Source organism: Panicum virgatum, chromosome 4N (genome assembly GCF_016808335.1).
Source record: "Panicum virgatum strain AP13 chromosome 4N, P.virgatum_v5, whole genome shotgun sequence".
Lineage (NCBI taxonomy): Eukaryota > Viridiplantae > Streptophyta > Magnoliopsida > Poales > Poaceae > Panicum > Panicum virgatum.
Window position 1 is genome coordinate 237,461 of NC_053148.1, and position 15,899 is coordinate 253,359.

Consider the following 15,899-nt stretch of genomic DNA (forward strand, 5'->3'; position numbering starts at 1 on the left):
AGTGATAAATTGATAAGTTGGACCTTGATTTGCAATGAGCTAGGTACGATCAGGTTCTGAAGGCCTCTCACGCTTTCAATATTTTAGACTCTAGAGGTTTTGTTGGTGTAACTGAGCGTGCAAGATATTTTGGTCGCATGCGAAGGTGTGGAACCATTACCCTTGTTTTCTCTGTGTTTTTCCTCACTTGTTATCCTGGAAACTATCAGTTGCCTCTTTGTTCCTAGTTGAGAAAGAGCACTTCTGTGCTTATCATTTCCAGTAATTAGGGGATACCATATAGCTGTATTGAACTGATTCAGTTATTTCCATTTAACAAATTACAAATGTCTTTGCAGAGGTGTAACATCCTGCATTTTATTTTTAGTTTTAATATTTCTCACTACTTTTTTATTGTTTTCCTACCTCATTGCTATGGGCATAGAATTCTTAGTTGGCTGCCTCATGTTACACTATATTTTTTCAATGAACTGATTTGGTGTTTAACCATCCATTAGTTTGCTATATTATTTGATATTCGTTCAAGTACTCTTCTTTCTTCCAGCTTAGGCATTGAAGTCAAAAGTAAAATTACTATCTTCCTGAATGTTTTGCAGCCTTGCTCGTCAGTGTGCTCAGCTTTGGGTGGAAACTCGAGAAAAACTTGGGCATCCATTGGGTGCTTATGAAGAGGCTAACCTTATCTATCCTCATGTCTCTGAAAAGCCTAGTAGAGAGGTATTCCATTTACATGACTTTGAACCACTGAGTGTTTTTGAGGAAAGAAAGATATACAAGATTGTGCATGTACGATGTTGCATACTATACAAAACAAAACAACGCTGTTTAACTTAGGCCTTTTTTTTCTGTCCTTTAGGAAGTGCAAGGGAAGCCACGGGCGTTTGTTCTTGAGATAGGAACAGAAGAGTTGCCACCCCGTGATGTTGTAGAAGCAACCAAACAAGTAAAACCAAAGTTCTTCCTGCACCTTACAAGACAAATTTTGATCCGCATGATGATCCTTCCGTCACAAATTTTTCTTTTCTAGATAGAATTTTCTGACTTCATTTCATAGTGAATGACCTGCAATTTATTGTCTGCTGATCTTCTTCAGCTTGAGAAATCTCTAGTTAACACATTGGAGAAACGTAGATTGAGCCATGGAAAAGTGCACTCTTATGGGACACCAAGGAGATTAGCGGTATCATGTTGACCATTCTTATCTTACATTTAGTTTCTGACAAGCTCTCTTGATGTATTTTTTACACCATCACATCTCTTGACAAGCTTTGTCAGAAATTGTAGTCACTTGAGTATCTAATACAAAGTGTTCTTTCTGTGAGTAAAGACAGTCAATTTGGTGTGATTTCAGGTTGAAATGAATGTGATAACCTGATGACTTGGCCAATTTTATGGTGGAGACTTTTTTTCCTACTCATTAGGCTGCTCTGCATTTGATTTGCATGTTAGGGATGTTTTGTGTTTTTAATCACATGGAAACAACAAAAAATGGTGTGGATGAACAAGAGAACATTTTTTTGAAAGAAGTGATTTCATGGTAGCATCTTTTAGTTATGTTTGTTTTATGAGAAGTCGTCGACATATTGGACCATTGTTTTTCTTTTCACATTATTACTTCTCCAATCTGTAGCTATAAGAAGTCCAGCTTTGCTTTGCAGATTGTTGTTGAAAATCTTAGTATGAAGCAAACAGAGGTAGAGGTTGAAGTACGTGGTCCACCAGTTGCGAAGGCATTTGACCAAGAAGGAAACACCACTAAGGTTGGCTATCCAATTGGCTATACTCTTGTTACTATTCTTGGGTCTCTTCTGTAGCCTGGTGCATGAGTATTTGCACGTGGAAAAATTATTTTGGTTCGTTTTCTTTTGAGGGAATTTATTTTGGTTCTTAGTTAGAAGTGAAATTGTTTACAAAAGCTGTGTGTAAGAGAGAGGATAGGAGAGAATAGTGGCTTGTATTCCTCCAAATCCTAGAAGAGTGGGATATATAGTTCCTATACATGGGCCTCTATACATGGGCTCAATATACACCAACACCCCCTCCCCCCCGCAGTCTGAACTACCGGCGCAGCGGTGTTCAAGACTGGATAACAAGAAAGCTAACACCCCCCGCAGTCTGAACTACCGACGCAGCGGTGTTCAAGACTGGACAAGAAGAAAGTACAAAGAGCAAATACCCCTGCAGCCACAACTAGCCACCTGCTACGTTGAGGCTGGAGCGAAATTCCGAGAAGGTCGAGGAGAGTAGTCCATTGGTGAAGATGTCAGCAAACTGGGAGGTGGTCGGGACATGGAGTACCCGAACATCGCCGATTGCGACCCTGTCGCGCACGAAGTGCAAGTCAATCTCTACGTGTTTCGTCCGCTGATGCTGAACGGGGTTGGTGGAGAGATACACGGCGCTGACGTTGTCGCAGTAGATGAGCGTGCTCTTGGCGAGCGGGCTGTGGAGCTCCGCCAAGAGCTGTCGGAGCCAGGACGCCTCCGCCACACCGTTAGCGACAGCCCGGTACTCTGCCTCAGTATTGGAGCGGGAGACAACCGGCTGCCGCTTGGACGACAAGGAGACCAGGTTGCCGCCCAGGAAGACGGCATAGCCGGAAGTGGAACGGCGAGTGTCCGAGCAGCCAGCCTAGTCAGCGTCGGTGTAGACCACCAGCTCAGAGGTGGGAGAGCGGTGAAGAACCAAGCCGAAGCCAACAGTGCCACGAACGTAGCGGAGGAGACGCTTCAGCGCAGCAAGGTGAGACTCTCGGGGATCATGCATGTGAAGACATACCTGCTGAACGGCATAGGTGAGATCCGGCCGGGTGAAGGTCAGGTACTGCAAGGCACCGGCAAGGCTCCGGTAGGCGATAGGATCAGCCACGGGAGCACCCAGATCAGCAGACAGCTTCGCCTGAGTGTCGACAGGAGTGGAGCATGGCTTGCAATTAGTCATCCCAGCCCGCTCCAGAATGTCGAGTGCATACTGCCGCTGGTGAAGGAACAAGCCAGATGGGCGAGTCTCAACAGTAACGCCCAAGAAGTGGTGGAGCTGACCAAGATCCTTCATAGCAAACTCCTGCTGCAGAGAGAAGATGACGCGCTCAAGCAACTGCTGACTGGAGGCGGTGAGCACAATGTCATCAACATAGAGCAGCAGATAGCTAGTCTCATCCCCACGGCGGTAGATGAACAGAGAAGTGTCAGCTTTGGCCTCGGTGAATCCCAAAGTGAGCAAGAACGCGGCGAACCGATAGTACCAAGCCCGAGGAGTCTGCTTCAAACCATAGAGGGACTTGTTGAGCCGGCATACCATGTCCGGACGACTCGAGTCTACAAATCCCGCTGGCTGAGCAGTACACTGTCTCTGACAGAGTGCCGTGAAGAAATGCATTATTCACATCCAAATGGTGCACATGCCAGGAGTGAGAGTGCGAGCGAGAGGACCGTGCGCACCGTAGCGGGCTTAACCACTGGACTGAAGGTCTCATCGTAGTCCACACCAGGCCGCTGGGTGAACTCCCAGAGAACCCAGCGAGCCTTGTAGCGCTCCAGTGTGCCGTCAGCCCGACGCTTGTGCGTCCAGATCCACTTGCCGGTCACCACATTGCAACCAGACGGACGCGGCAAGAGGTCCCACGTCTGGTTGGCAAGGAGAGCCGCGTACTCCTCTTCCATCGCGCGACGCCAGTGAGGATTCGCCAGGGCGTCGCGGACAGAGGAGGGTACCGGAGAGACCCGTGGCTCTCCCTCGGTGGCGGAGAGAGTCGCGGCTTGAGACGCCATCTGCCGAGTCACCATGGGATGGATATGCCGAGGATCCCGGTGGACGACTGGCGGGTGGTACACCTCCGGCTCGACTCGAGAGCGAGTCGGCGGAGGCGGCGACGGCTTCAGTGTAGGTGTCGGAGGAGCCTCCGGAGCCAGAGTCGGCGCCGAACGACGCCGGTACACCTGCACCGGCTGAGCGTATCGCGGCGGCGCCGGAGTCGGCGCCGGACGACGCCGGTACACCTGCACCGCCTGAGCGTACCGCGCAGGTGTAGGGGGAGGCACCGGGGCCGCGCGTGGCGCCGCAGGAGACACCGGGTCCGCGCGCGGCACGACCGGAGGTCCGGGGGCCGCGCATGGCGCGACCGCGGGCACCAGGGCCCCGCGTGGCGCAGCAGGGATCACCGGAAGCGGTGCCGGTGTGCCAGGAAAACCTGCAGGGAAAGGACAGACAGGAAAAAGTGGTTGAACCACCGGGTCAGTCGGAAAGAGGGAACCCAGCTCGGGGTCAGGAGAAGGTGTGGAGGAGGTGGAGTAGGGGAAGTCCGACTCGTCAAAGACGTGTCTGGAGATCAGGACGCGGCGAGAGGTGAGATCAAAGCATCGGTACCCCTTGTGGTCAGGGGAGTAACCAAGGAACACACAGAGTCGAGCGGGGCGCTAGCTTGTGAGGAGCAGTGGCGGAGGTGTTAGGGTAACACGCACACCCGAAGACCCGAAGGTGGTCGTAGCGAGGAGGGGTACCGAAAAGAGCGTGGTGTGGAGTGGGAGCAGGAGAAGCAGTGGATGGAAGGCGGTTAAGCAAGTAGGTGGCAGTGTGGAGGCTCTCAGCCCAGAAGCGCGGAGGAGAGAGGCCTGGATCAGAAGGGTGCGCACGGTCGTTCGTCGTGCGAATCATCCGCTCAGCCTTGCCGTTCTGAGGAGAGGTATACGGACAAGACATACGCAGCTGAACACCCCGAGAGAGGAAGAAGGAACGGGAGGTGGAGTTATCGAACTCCCGCCCGTTGTCGCACTGGACGGCCTTAATGGTGAGGCCGAACTGAGTGGACACCCAGGCGAAGAAGTGGAAGGTGGGTAAGGTCTCGGACTTGGCATGCAAAGGAAACGTCCAAGAGTAGTGCGAGAAATCATCGACCACCACCAGATAGTATTTGTAGCCAGAAAGGCTGAGAACAGGAGAGGTCCACAGGTCACAGTGAACAAGATCAAATGTATGCGCAGCATGCGAAGAAGAAGAAGAAAAGGGAAGTCGAACATGACGACCAAGCTGGCACGCATGGCAGAGGTGCTCAGCAGGAGCCGTGGTATAAGGAACATCTGTACTACGATTGAGCTGAGCCAAAACGTCGCGGCCGGGGTGACCAAGACGGCAGTGCCAGGTGGTGGAAGACGGCGTCGCGGCAAAAGCGGCAGACGAAGAAGAAGGCGAAAGTGGTGCACCGGAAGAAGGAAGGCGAAGGGTGTAAAGGGGCGCCGTGCTTTCACACCGGAGTAGCGGACGCCGGGAGGCCGAATCCTTTACAGTCAGGCCAGAAGAATCAAACTCGATGGAACAAGAATTGTCAGCTGTAAGCTGACGAATGGAAAGAAGGTTATGAACCATCTGAGAAGCAACATGGACATTGGGAAGAAGAAAAGAACCAGGAGCAGAATCCACGGCGGTGACAGGAAGGCAAGACCCGTCACTAACCATGATGGAAGAGGGACAAGAGGGGTGTGGGGGTCGAACAGAAGAGAGGATACTGGCATCTGGGGTGGTGTGGAAGGAGGAACCCGAGTCGGCGATCCACTCGGTGCGGACCGGCGGTGTCCGCCCCATGGCGCTGAAGGACTGCGCCAGTGCGGACTGGTCCCACCCCCCAGGCCAGGTCGGTTGCTGGCTGGGTGGAAGGGGCGGGGTCCAGGACGGCGCGAACAGGGGAGCAGCAGCGGCGAGCAAGGCCGCCGGCTGGGGCTGAGGACGATGGCCTCCCCTGACCCTAAAAAGACCACATTGGGATGCGCCCTCGCCATAGGGCGCTGAAGGATGTCTAGGGCGTACCACCAGGGCCAGGAGCAGGAGTGGGAGCCGGAGTCGGGTCCGGAGTGCCCCGAGCACCACCACCACGTCCCCTCCGCCGACGATGCCCTCGGCCTCTCCCACCCCCGGTCTGGCCGGTGAGAGGAGCACCAAGGAGGGTGTCGGATCCGGCGGCCGGGGCGGCGGCGAGGGAGGCAACGGCCCGCGCGGGCTCCCTGGGCGCGACGGCCTGCGGCGTGCGCGGTGGCGAGGGAGGTGGCGGCCCACGCGCGGCCTGCGCGGCGGGCGGGACTGCAGCCTGCACGGCGGGCGCGATGACCTGCGCGGAGTGCGCCCGCACGGCCAGCGCGGTGTGGGGCGCGACGGCGGCCTGTACGGCGTGAGCCCGTGCAGCTTGGCCTCAAGGTCGGCCAGGGCGGCCGTGAGGCGGGCGGCGGCGGCTGGTGCGCTCGCGCCCACAGCCCCCGCGCCGTAGGCAGCGGCGGCGGCAGCGCTGGGCGCGCCCACGGCCGCGGCGCCCGCGCCCATGGCGGCGGCGGCGTCCGCGGCGTCCTCGGCGCGCGGCGGTAGCAGGGACGGCGGCAGCAGCGACCCAGGGGGCGGAGTCCCACGGGGCGGCCAACCCTGGAGGAGGCGTCCTTGGCGGCAGCGGCGCGCCCCCTGCGGGGGATCCCGCGGCGCCCAGGACGGCAGCAGCAGGGGATCCGCCCGCAGCAGCGCCAGGTCGGGCCGGGCGAGGGGGGAGCGGCCATGGCGGCGGCTGCGCGCCCCCTGCGGTGGATCCCGCCGCGCCTAGGGCGGCAGCAGCAGAGGATCCGCCCGCGGCGGTGGTAGATCGTGCCGGGCGAGGCCACGCACCCGCGGCTAGAGCAGAGGAGTGCAAGGGGCCCGCGGCGGCGGCGCCGGCGGCGCCCTGCAGGGGACCCGAGGCGGCGGCGGCCACTGGCTCAAGCATGGCTAGGGCAGCGGCCGGGCCGCGCCAGGCCGGCGCAACGCCAGGGGCTGAAGCAGGGGGGAAGGAGGGAGATGGGAGGGAAGGAGGGGGCCGGCGGCCGGCCGGCCATGGAGGTGGCGGCGGCGGCGGCCATGGAGCTAGGCTGATACCATGTAAGAGAGAGGATAGGAGAGAATAGTGGCTTGTATTCCTCCAAACCCTAGAATGGTGGGATATATAGTTCCTATACATGGGCTCAATATACACCAACACTGTGTTTTGTACCATTGCTACTAAGGGGCGTTTTCTCTTAGAATAGTTTCATATTTTATTTTGTTGAGGGTTTCTTACAGAATAATTTTCTTTATTCTTATCCAGGCTGCTGAGGGATTTTGTCGAAAGAATAATATCTCTGTAGATTGTTTATATAGAAGAACATATGGTATGCAAAACAAGCTCTTCCATCCTTAATATTGAAATTCCACTTCCTTTCAGAGTTGCCAATATATGTTTCTAGTGCTTGTTTTTATCTTCATCATGGCACCATTTATATTGCTCATTATGATTGCTTGCCTACTTTTATCCCCACTTCTTGTTCCTGCTTGCTGTCTGAATCGCCATATGGAATTGATTGCATGGAATTTATAGTAGAACTGATTATCTGTGCAGCTCAATATAGTTCACAGAATCATATTAATATCTGCCTCCTATATCTGATTACTCGATGGCCGTGTTGAGGCCTTATACTCAAATTAATGGATAAGGTTCATACAAGGAACATATGTAAAATGTCAATTGTTCGATCCTACTTTCCCCTTTTTAGCTTGAATATCCCTTCTTCTTGTTGTCCAAAGAAGCCTAAGTTTCATGAAATTTTTTTACTTTACAGGTAAAACAGAATATATCTATGCTCGAGTCAGAGAGTCTGCTCGTTTTGCTGATGAGGTTCTTTCTTATCCTTTATATTTGCTCGACAGATGATTGTATTGGGTAACTGATGTAGGAAGTTTGGTTCTTTGTATATTTATAATTGGTAGAGTATATTAGGCAACTCCAGATATGGTAGTTTAGGATTGATGTAATCCCGTGATAGCCTTCCTTATCTCTAGGGGAGGTGCCTTGCCCTCCAAACCTTATACTCCTATATATACCACCCAAAGGACTCATTGCAATATATACGTCTCCATTGTTCTCCAGTCTGACTGTTCGTGTTGCTACCGCTACGACTGCGGGGGGAAGGGACTCATTGCAATACAATCGACCACATTATACGCATCCTACTTTCCTACATGGCATCAGATGCCTAGATTACGAGATCCTAACCCTAGCCGCGCCGCTGCTTCCGCTGCACCCGCACGCCCTCGGGGAGATCGAGATTGATCTTTTCCGGGGGCAGCGCCCTCCTAGGATGCGCCGCGGATCGCTCTGATCCGCGCCGCCGTCGTCGTCAACCAGCAGCAAAGGGACTCACCTCGCCGGTCGTCGCCAGGATCCACCGCAAGCACCGCCGTCCTCGTCGCCCTTGCCAGCGCATCTGGCAATGTGCCCCCATCTACTCCTCCAGCGTCGTCGCTGCCCCTGCGCGCGAACCCGCGGCTGCGGAGGAGATCAAGGGGCGCCATGTCGCTGCACCATTGGGGCACGTCCGGCGGCCGCACACCGCCCCTCCCTCGCCGGTCCAGCTGCGCCGCCCGCGGCCGCTGCTGTACTTGCTTGGGTGGCGGCCCGAGCTCGCTGACTGCTGTCGTCATCGTCGGGCTGCGGCGCCCCGCCTAGCCCTGCTTCGCCGCGCCATCTCTCCACCTTGTGTGGCGGGCCGCCGCGCCGTCGGAGCGCCACCGGCTCTCCTCTCTGCCCGTCGCGGGCGCCAGAGTGGAGCGCTGCTTGGGCGCACTCCGCCCCCGATCTGTTTCCCCCTGTCTCTCTGTTTTGACCGACGGGAAGAGGTAAGGTGAAGGATTGGCGGGCAATTGCTACGTGCACTCAAGATTGTACCCGCGGGTCCCCTGCTGCTGTGATTTCTTAGGTTTTTCCCGATTCGTTATCGGGTTTGCGTTGCCCTGCCGTTCGTCGCCGTTCATCGTCGACACTCCCGAAGGACGAGGTTGTTGCTGCGCCCTCCAGGCTGCAGCAACGACGTTCGTGATCAAGCCACCCTACCGGTGTCGTCGCCTTTTCAGGCGGTGGCGCCACTCGCCGCCGGTCTTCGTCAAGCAGGCGCTCGATCCGCCTTCGCGCCTCCAGCCGTTCTCGGGCGGACATCGCCGCCGATGTTCCTGAAGACGTCGTCGCCACCCCTGATCTGAGCGCGACACTTGCTGCAACCTGCGCCGTCGCCACCCCTGTCCTGAGCGTGACCTAAGTCGCAAACCGCGCCGTCTACCATCGTCATCCGCCGCACCGTCCTACTGCTGTCTTCGGCAAGAAGCTGCTGAGTTTGCGTACTCGAGCACCTCGACGACGCTTCGACCCGCGCCCCCTCCACGGCTTCGACCACGTCCACCTCGACTTCGGCTACTACGGCACTAAAGGGCTATCATCTGCATGAGTCTCCAGTCAAAGCTTTCGCACCGGCGTTCCGACTGCAGGGGGGATATGTCTCCATTGTTCTCCGGTCTGACCATTCGTGTTGCTACTGCTACGACTGCGGGGGGATGTTAGAGTATATTAGGCAACTCCAGATATGGTAGTTTAGGATTGATGTAATCCCGTGATATCCTTCCTTATCTCTAGGGGAGGTGCCTTACCCTCCAAGCCTTGTACTCCTATATATACCGCCCAAGGGACTCATTGCAATACAATCGACCACATTATACGCATCCTACTTTCCTACAATAATGTTTATAGAGTGAAATTTTTGGCACTGGAATGGGAGTGATAAACATTTGCGCATTGGCTAGGCTTTCTTGTGGCACTTTACTTGTATCCTGATCAACAAACTAGTATACTGGATTCAAATTTTGGAATTATTGGTGCCGCATGGCAATTTTTCACGTTAAGCAGATTGGGTGCTCCGTCCTATTTGCGATTAGTCAACCTCCACAATTTGTACTGGACTTAGGTGCTATGTTTCTTTGTACTAAGAGTTAATAAGATGAGAACCTGTAATGGGCCATTGATAATTTAATAGGTTCTGTGTTCGGGATCATGGGTCTTCCGGTGCCTAGCTCAACATGCGTGATTGGGCATATTCTGTCTCTGTTCATTAACTGTAGCATGTGAATTGCAGGTCCTAACTGAAGATATTCCTACTATTGTTTCTGGTATTTTGTTTCCCAAGTCGATGCGGTGGAACTCCAATGTACGTGTACCCTGAAAGCCATTGATGCTACAATGTTATTATTTCTCTAACACACAGGAGATATGCTTATCATTTCATTGAAAGAAGAAAGTTGTTATGATACAGGCCCTCACTGCATTATGATTACCACGCACGTCACTTACTGATCGAGAGACAATCCAACAACCTAAAACCGCTGACTGGAGGTCCCTCGCCCCTTCTGCACATCACAGTGATCCTTTGTTGTGCACAGCTTGCAACCCTTTATCAGGGCCTGGAGACACACCTAGATGACCTAGACTGACAGTTCTCCTCAGATATCATAACGCACTTGCGATCACTAAATGTTTTTTGCGTGGTTCAATGATTTAGCACTTCTTTAGGCACCAGTGTGACAAGATTAGGAGCAAGATCTTCATCTGTTGGACCATGTAACCAGCGATCTGTCCAAAACTTGGTTGTTGTTTCATCACCCATTATTGTTTCTACTGCTACATGGAACATCGCCCTGCTGTAGCCAAGATTAGGTGCACCTGTGTATTTAGGCCGCGCCAAGGATGCTATAGATCGGTTTCTGGAACCACAGCCACAGTAACCGCAGAGCCGAGCCTTCTGAAGGTCATGAACACCGAGGCCTTCATATTGGATTTTGGTTGACTTATTCTTGCCCAGGATACTAGACAAATACCACCTTTAGCTTTCTGACGCTCCTTCCAAAGAAAATTCTGCTTAATTTTGTCAATCCCCTCAAGAGCCCATTTAGGCAGATCCATAGCAATCATAAGATAGGTAGACAGGGGCAGCAGAGAGAGCTACTCGAACCATGACCAATCTGCCAACATGGTTCATAAGTGAAGCTTTCCAACCTGGAAGATAATCTGCAATCATGTCAATTAGCTTTACATATCTCATTACAAGTTTAATGCAAATTTGCATGCAGCTTACTCTGGATTATTTCACTTACAGATTGTTTTTAGTCGTCCAATACGCTGGATCTTGGCACTTCATGGGGATTTTGTTGTGCCATTTTCTTTTGCTGGCATCTCAAGGTAATACATTTTGTATAATTGTATTAGTTCTGGACCATTTTTTGTTATGAATTCTGAGCATTATTATTCCTATGAATTATAATTAACACGAGTTGCAATGGCAGTGGGAATTCATCATGTGGCCTTCGTAATTCTTCTGTGGCTAATTTTAAGGTGCTAATTGGGCTTCCTTGTATATTTCATCTATCTTATTTCTTTCGTTACTTCTGTTTGATGTTAGTCTTGAGTAAGAATCTTGCTGCATAAACTAAAAATTATGATATTTATATCATTTAAGTTCTTTTTGACATCTGCCCTTGCTCTTGTATCATACAAAACTTAAAATAACTAAAGCAGCATATTACCAACTAATTCTATTGATGTAATTTCTGTAGCTCAATGAACTACAGTTATACAACCTTATCTTGTATCCTGACTCAATTAGAAAAACTGTGGTCGTATTAGTTTAGAGGTATTTCACTTGTTGTCGATTGACAGGCTGACAGCCATACATGCCCCTTTGCCTGGTGAATTAAAAAAAAAACTCGATCAGGGCAAAGGATGTGACTTAGCTTTTAGAAGGGCCCCACCTAAGCCTGGCCCCAATAAGAACCTCACCTGTGTTGTTGCTTTGGCACTATGGGGCCCATCTGCATCCGTTGTGCAGGGAGGTGGGCACAAATGTTGCAGCACCCAGGGTTCGAGACCGCCTGGGCCAGTGACACCTCTCTTGGCGCTCTACCATTGAGCTACACGCTCATGTGCCTTTGCCTGGAGAATAGTTGCCAATTTTTCTGTCCTTGCTAAAATTGATCCCTCTCTATTTTAAAAGATTAATTAATGCACATTACCTGGTACCATCTGATGTAAGTTGCCTAGTTGCTGCATGATACAATTATACACTCTGTTACGCGGATACTCCTAGGAGGTGGCGTATCCGTATCCGATACGTTTCTAGCCGTATCCTGAAAAAACGGATACGTATTTGCTTGGATACGCATATCCGATACTTTTGGGCCAGATGGGATACAGCCCAAAGCAGTAATCAGTCCACCCAAATACTGTTTTGGTAGTAAGAGATGAATAGATGATACAAAATGATGAACTTGCTGCAATAGAACTAGATGAGCAGCAACTGAAGAACCCCTTGTGGATTCAGTTGTGCCTTTAGAGAAGGCTAGTTATAGAGGTAATATTATATGGACATGCAAGTATTGCACATCTGAGTATAGGGGAAGTTACTCAAGAGTAAAATCTCACTTGCTGAATATCTATGTGATATTTATATATAATTATTAATTATCCTAGCCGTATCTCCGTATCAGTGTTTTTTTGGGAAAGTGCGTATCCGCGTATCCGATACGTATCGTATCCGATACCCGTACCAGTATCCGTGTAACATAGATTATACAAAGACATGATGGATACATCCAGCTAATAACTAGTACTTGCACTAATTCATTCTGGGAAGGTTGCGACTCATCATAATAGAACCTATTATTGTCTAGTAGACGATTGTGAACAAAGCTTCTGGCGAAGTACCTCCCTTCAATTTTCTGCATCCAGTATGGTGATGCTAGGGCTCGGAGGCATTTGTTACTGTCTTGTTGAAATCCAGCTAATCATGTCTATTAAGTAATCTAAAACTTTCTCCAATTTTCAGGTGGAAACTGCAGAATCATATTTATCTACTGTGGGGAAAGCTGGGCTCTTGATTGATATGCAGGTGAGATGAGCACATATAGGTTCTTCATACACACATATATGACCCACAAACTCATTTTTATTCTTGTTAGTTGATAAGTCATGTTTATTTTGGAGGTTTTCTTGCAGAAAATTGCAATTTCATGTAATATTTGTTGTGAGAATTTTGATTTGAACATTTAATGTTGGTTGGCTTTTGTAGCCTGCATGAAGCAGGGAAAAGGTTAAATGTGTAGAGAGGTATGATTGGGGTAAGAGTCTGGTGGGGATACTGAACCGCTCCCACCAGTACCAGTGGCGCCCGAAGAAGAGGCTGGTGGGGGTACAGAACCGCACCTACCAGCACCAGCAACACCAGAAGTCGATGGAGAAGGCAGCTGCTCAACATCCGAAGATGGAGCGACCTACGCCTGAACTGCTGCATTGTTAGTAGAGCAAGGCACAGATATATCCAAATCGTCGTCTCGTAGAAAATCAAAAGAAGACGGGACAGGGTCGTCGCGGGCAAAGGGAAATGAGAACTCATCAAAAACAACATGGCAAGAGATGATAACACAACGAGTCGAAAGGTCAAGACAACGATAGCCTTTATGTGCCGAAGGGTAGCCCAAAAACACACATGCAGTAGACCGGGGAGCTAGTGTATGAGGGGAGGTCACCTGGAGGTTGGGGTAACAAAGACACCCCAAAACCCGCAAGTGATCATAGGTGGGAGGACTGCCATGAAGGCGCACGTATGGGATCTCGCCAGTGACAGCGGTGGAGGGGTGCCTGTTCAAAAGATAGTAGCTGCAGATAATGCCTCGGCCCAATAGGAGGGTGGCATGGAGGCATGCATCAGCAGGGTGTGCACAGAGTTATTAAGGGTTCGAAGGACACGCTCAGCTTTGCCATTTTGAGGAGACGTATAAGGTCAAGAATGACGAAATAAAATACCACGAGACGCTAGGTAGGTAGTGGTAGGAGTATTAATAGATTCTTTGTTGTTATCAGTCTGGAAGCACTTAACAGGAAGGCTGAACTGAGTTTGCGCATATGAAATAAACTAAATGATATGCTCATAAACATCAGGCTTATGATAAGAGGAAAGGTCCAACAATAATGAGTAAAATCATCCAGCATTACTAAATAATATCTGTAGCCTGAAACACTAGGAACAGGAGATGTCCAAACATCACAGTGCACTAACTCAAAAGGGGAAGATGTCCGAGAGGTAGAGGTACTAAAGGGGAGACGCGTGTGTTTACCTAGCTGACAGGCATGACACAAGGATCCGTTTTGTATGGCATGCTTTAGTACAAGTGAAGTGTTTATTCTGGGTTCTGGTGAAGAGAGGCAATGACGGCTGGAGCAGGATGACCAAGACGCTGATGCCACAAGGAGGTAGAGGCAGCAAGGAGGGCGTGGGCAGTGGCGGGCGCCGCAGCAGTGATGGTGTACCAATCGCCATCACTATTGCAGCAAAGAATCATGCGTCGCATCCTGAGGTCCTTCACAGAAAAACCAAAGGCATCAAATTCTATGGAACAACTATTGTCGCGAGTGCATTGTTGAACGGATAGAAGATTGCGAACTATAGAAGGAACGACAAGGACATTGTTCAAAACAAATTTTGATGCTGTGGTAGGAAGAAACGACTGACCACGAGACGTGACAGGAATATGAGTGCCATTGCCTACAACAATAAAGGAATCCGTTGAAGGGGTATGGAAGAGCAGTATACCTTATGAGGAGTGCATATGGGTGGAGGCACCAGTGTCCAAGACCCATGGAGATGAGCCCAGGACAGACATTTATTGAAGCACAGCAATCAGCCCTACTTGATCCCAAGATGGCGCCGAGTTCTAGGAGTACTGGAGAGGGGCAAAGGCGGTGTGGGCCTGCGGAGCAAGACCGAGCAGTCCTTGTCCGCCCCAGCCACCCATACCAGAGGACCCGGCGCGTGAAGGAGCACCCTGGTTGCTGGCGGGCCAGCCTCCTTGAGCGGCCCACGGGTTGAAGCAGATCCATGGGCCCGCAAGGGAAGGAGGGCGGACCTGCTGTTGGACGCTGCTGCTGCTGTCGTTGCCACCGCCGTTGCGCCTCTTCTTCTTGGAGCGCCGAGGCTACTGCTGGGCATTGGACGGCGTCGAGGAGCGGCAGGCGGAGCCACAGCCAGCGGAGGGAGAGGAGGTGACGAGGGCAGTGGCAGCGACGACCTTATCTTCACTCGCCAGGCGTAGCTCTTGATCAGCGAGCTGTGGTGAATGTCATGTCCTTCTGGCTAGCGATCAAGTCGGCAGTGGTGCTGAACCGAGGGTTGATGCCATGTAGCAAGTTGACGACGAGGTTAGCCTCTGAAACGGGATGACCGACGTCGCGAAGCGCGTCGGCGGCGATCTTCATCTTCTTGCTGTAGTCTTCAACAGACAGATCGCCCTAAGTCATCGAGTGGAATTCATGACTCAGGTAGATGGAGCGGGGAGCCTTGTTCGCCTGAAAGTGATTTTCGTTGACGACCCAAAGTTGGCGTGCCGTCTGATCGGGCGCCATGGCAAAGTTGAGGATGAACTCGGAGACGGAGCCATACAGCCATGTGCGGACGCAATAGTCGTTTTGGGCCCAAGCCGCATCAGTAGGATTGGGAGCAGGGTCCCGTCGATGTGCTTGAGCAGCCCAAACTTGCCGCACATGGCATGGAAGGAGCTCCACTTGGTGTAGTTGGAGGAACGGAGTTCCAGAGTCATGGGGACGTGAGACGTCACGTTGATGGTGGCGAAGGGGCTGATCACGACGTCGCCCATGGCAGGAGAAGCAGCAGCGGAGGAGGCGCTGGTGACTTCAGAGGACATCAACAGATTGGATATGTTGAGGAGGCGCAGCCCAGGGAAGGTGGCGCCGGGGGTGGTGGGGAAGGTCGGCGCCTGCAGGAGGTGGCCGCGCGTGGGGGAAGTCCCACGTGCGGGCTAGGGTTAGGGCAGCGGAAGCAGAGGGAAGGGGGGCGCACGGCAGGCTAGGAAAAGGCCCGGACTCGTGATACCATGTAGAGAGGTATGATTGGGGTAAAGACCACACACCCTAGGAAGGGGGGTGACCTCTTGTAATATAGGTCGTATAGGCTTGGAGTACAAGTAAAGTCAGTTACAAGACTTATACAAGTCAAATACAGCTATGTACATCTAATAAAATGGACTCA

General features: G+C 51.7%; 1 protein-coding gene across 8 annotated transcripts in view; it reads left to right on the top strand.

The window, feature by feature from the left end:
- The window catches only part of LOC120671446 (glycine--tRNA ligase, chloroplastic/mitochondrial 2-like), a 32,156-nt gene that overhangs the window by 10,492 nt on the left and 5,765 nt on the right, over positions 1 to 15,899 (top strand). For 6 of the 8 annotated variants that reach the window (XM_039951774.1, XM_039951776.1, XM_039951775.1 and 3 more), the window contains 11 exons: positions 44 to 145; positions 597 to 717; positions 857 to 943; positions 1,094 to 1,180; positions 1,659 to 1,760; positions 7,091 to 7,154; positions 7,602 to 7,657; positions 9,942 to 10,013; positions 10,959 to 11,041; positions 11,146 to 11,194; positions 12,684 to 12,746. In XM_039951774.1, the coding sequence (XP_039807708.1) occupies positions 44 to 145; positions 597 to 717; positions 857 to 943; positions 1,094 to 1,180; positions 1,659 to 1,760; positions 7,091 to 7,154; positions 7,602 to 7,657; positions 9,942 to 10,013; positions 10,959 to 11,041; positions 11,146 to 11,194; positions 12,684 to 12,746 (886 nt within the window). The remainder of the gene's footprint in view (positions 1 to 43; positions 146 to 596; positions 718 to 856; positions 944 to 1,093; positions 1,181 to 1,658; positions 1,761 to 7,090; positions 7,155 to 7,601; positions 7,658 to 9,941; positions 10,014 to 10,958; positions 11,042 to 11,145; positions 11,195 to 12,683; positions 12,747 to 15,899) is intronic. The other 2 variants (XM_039951777.1, XM_039951778.1) reach the window with 2 other exon arrangements.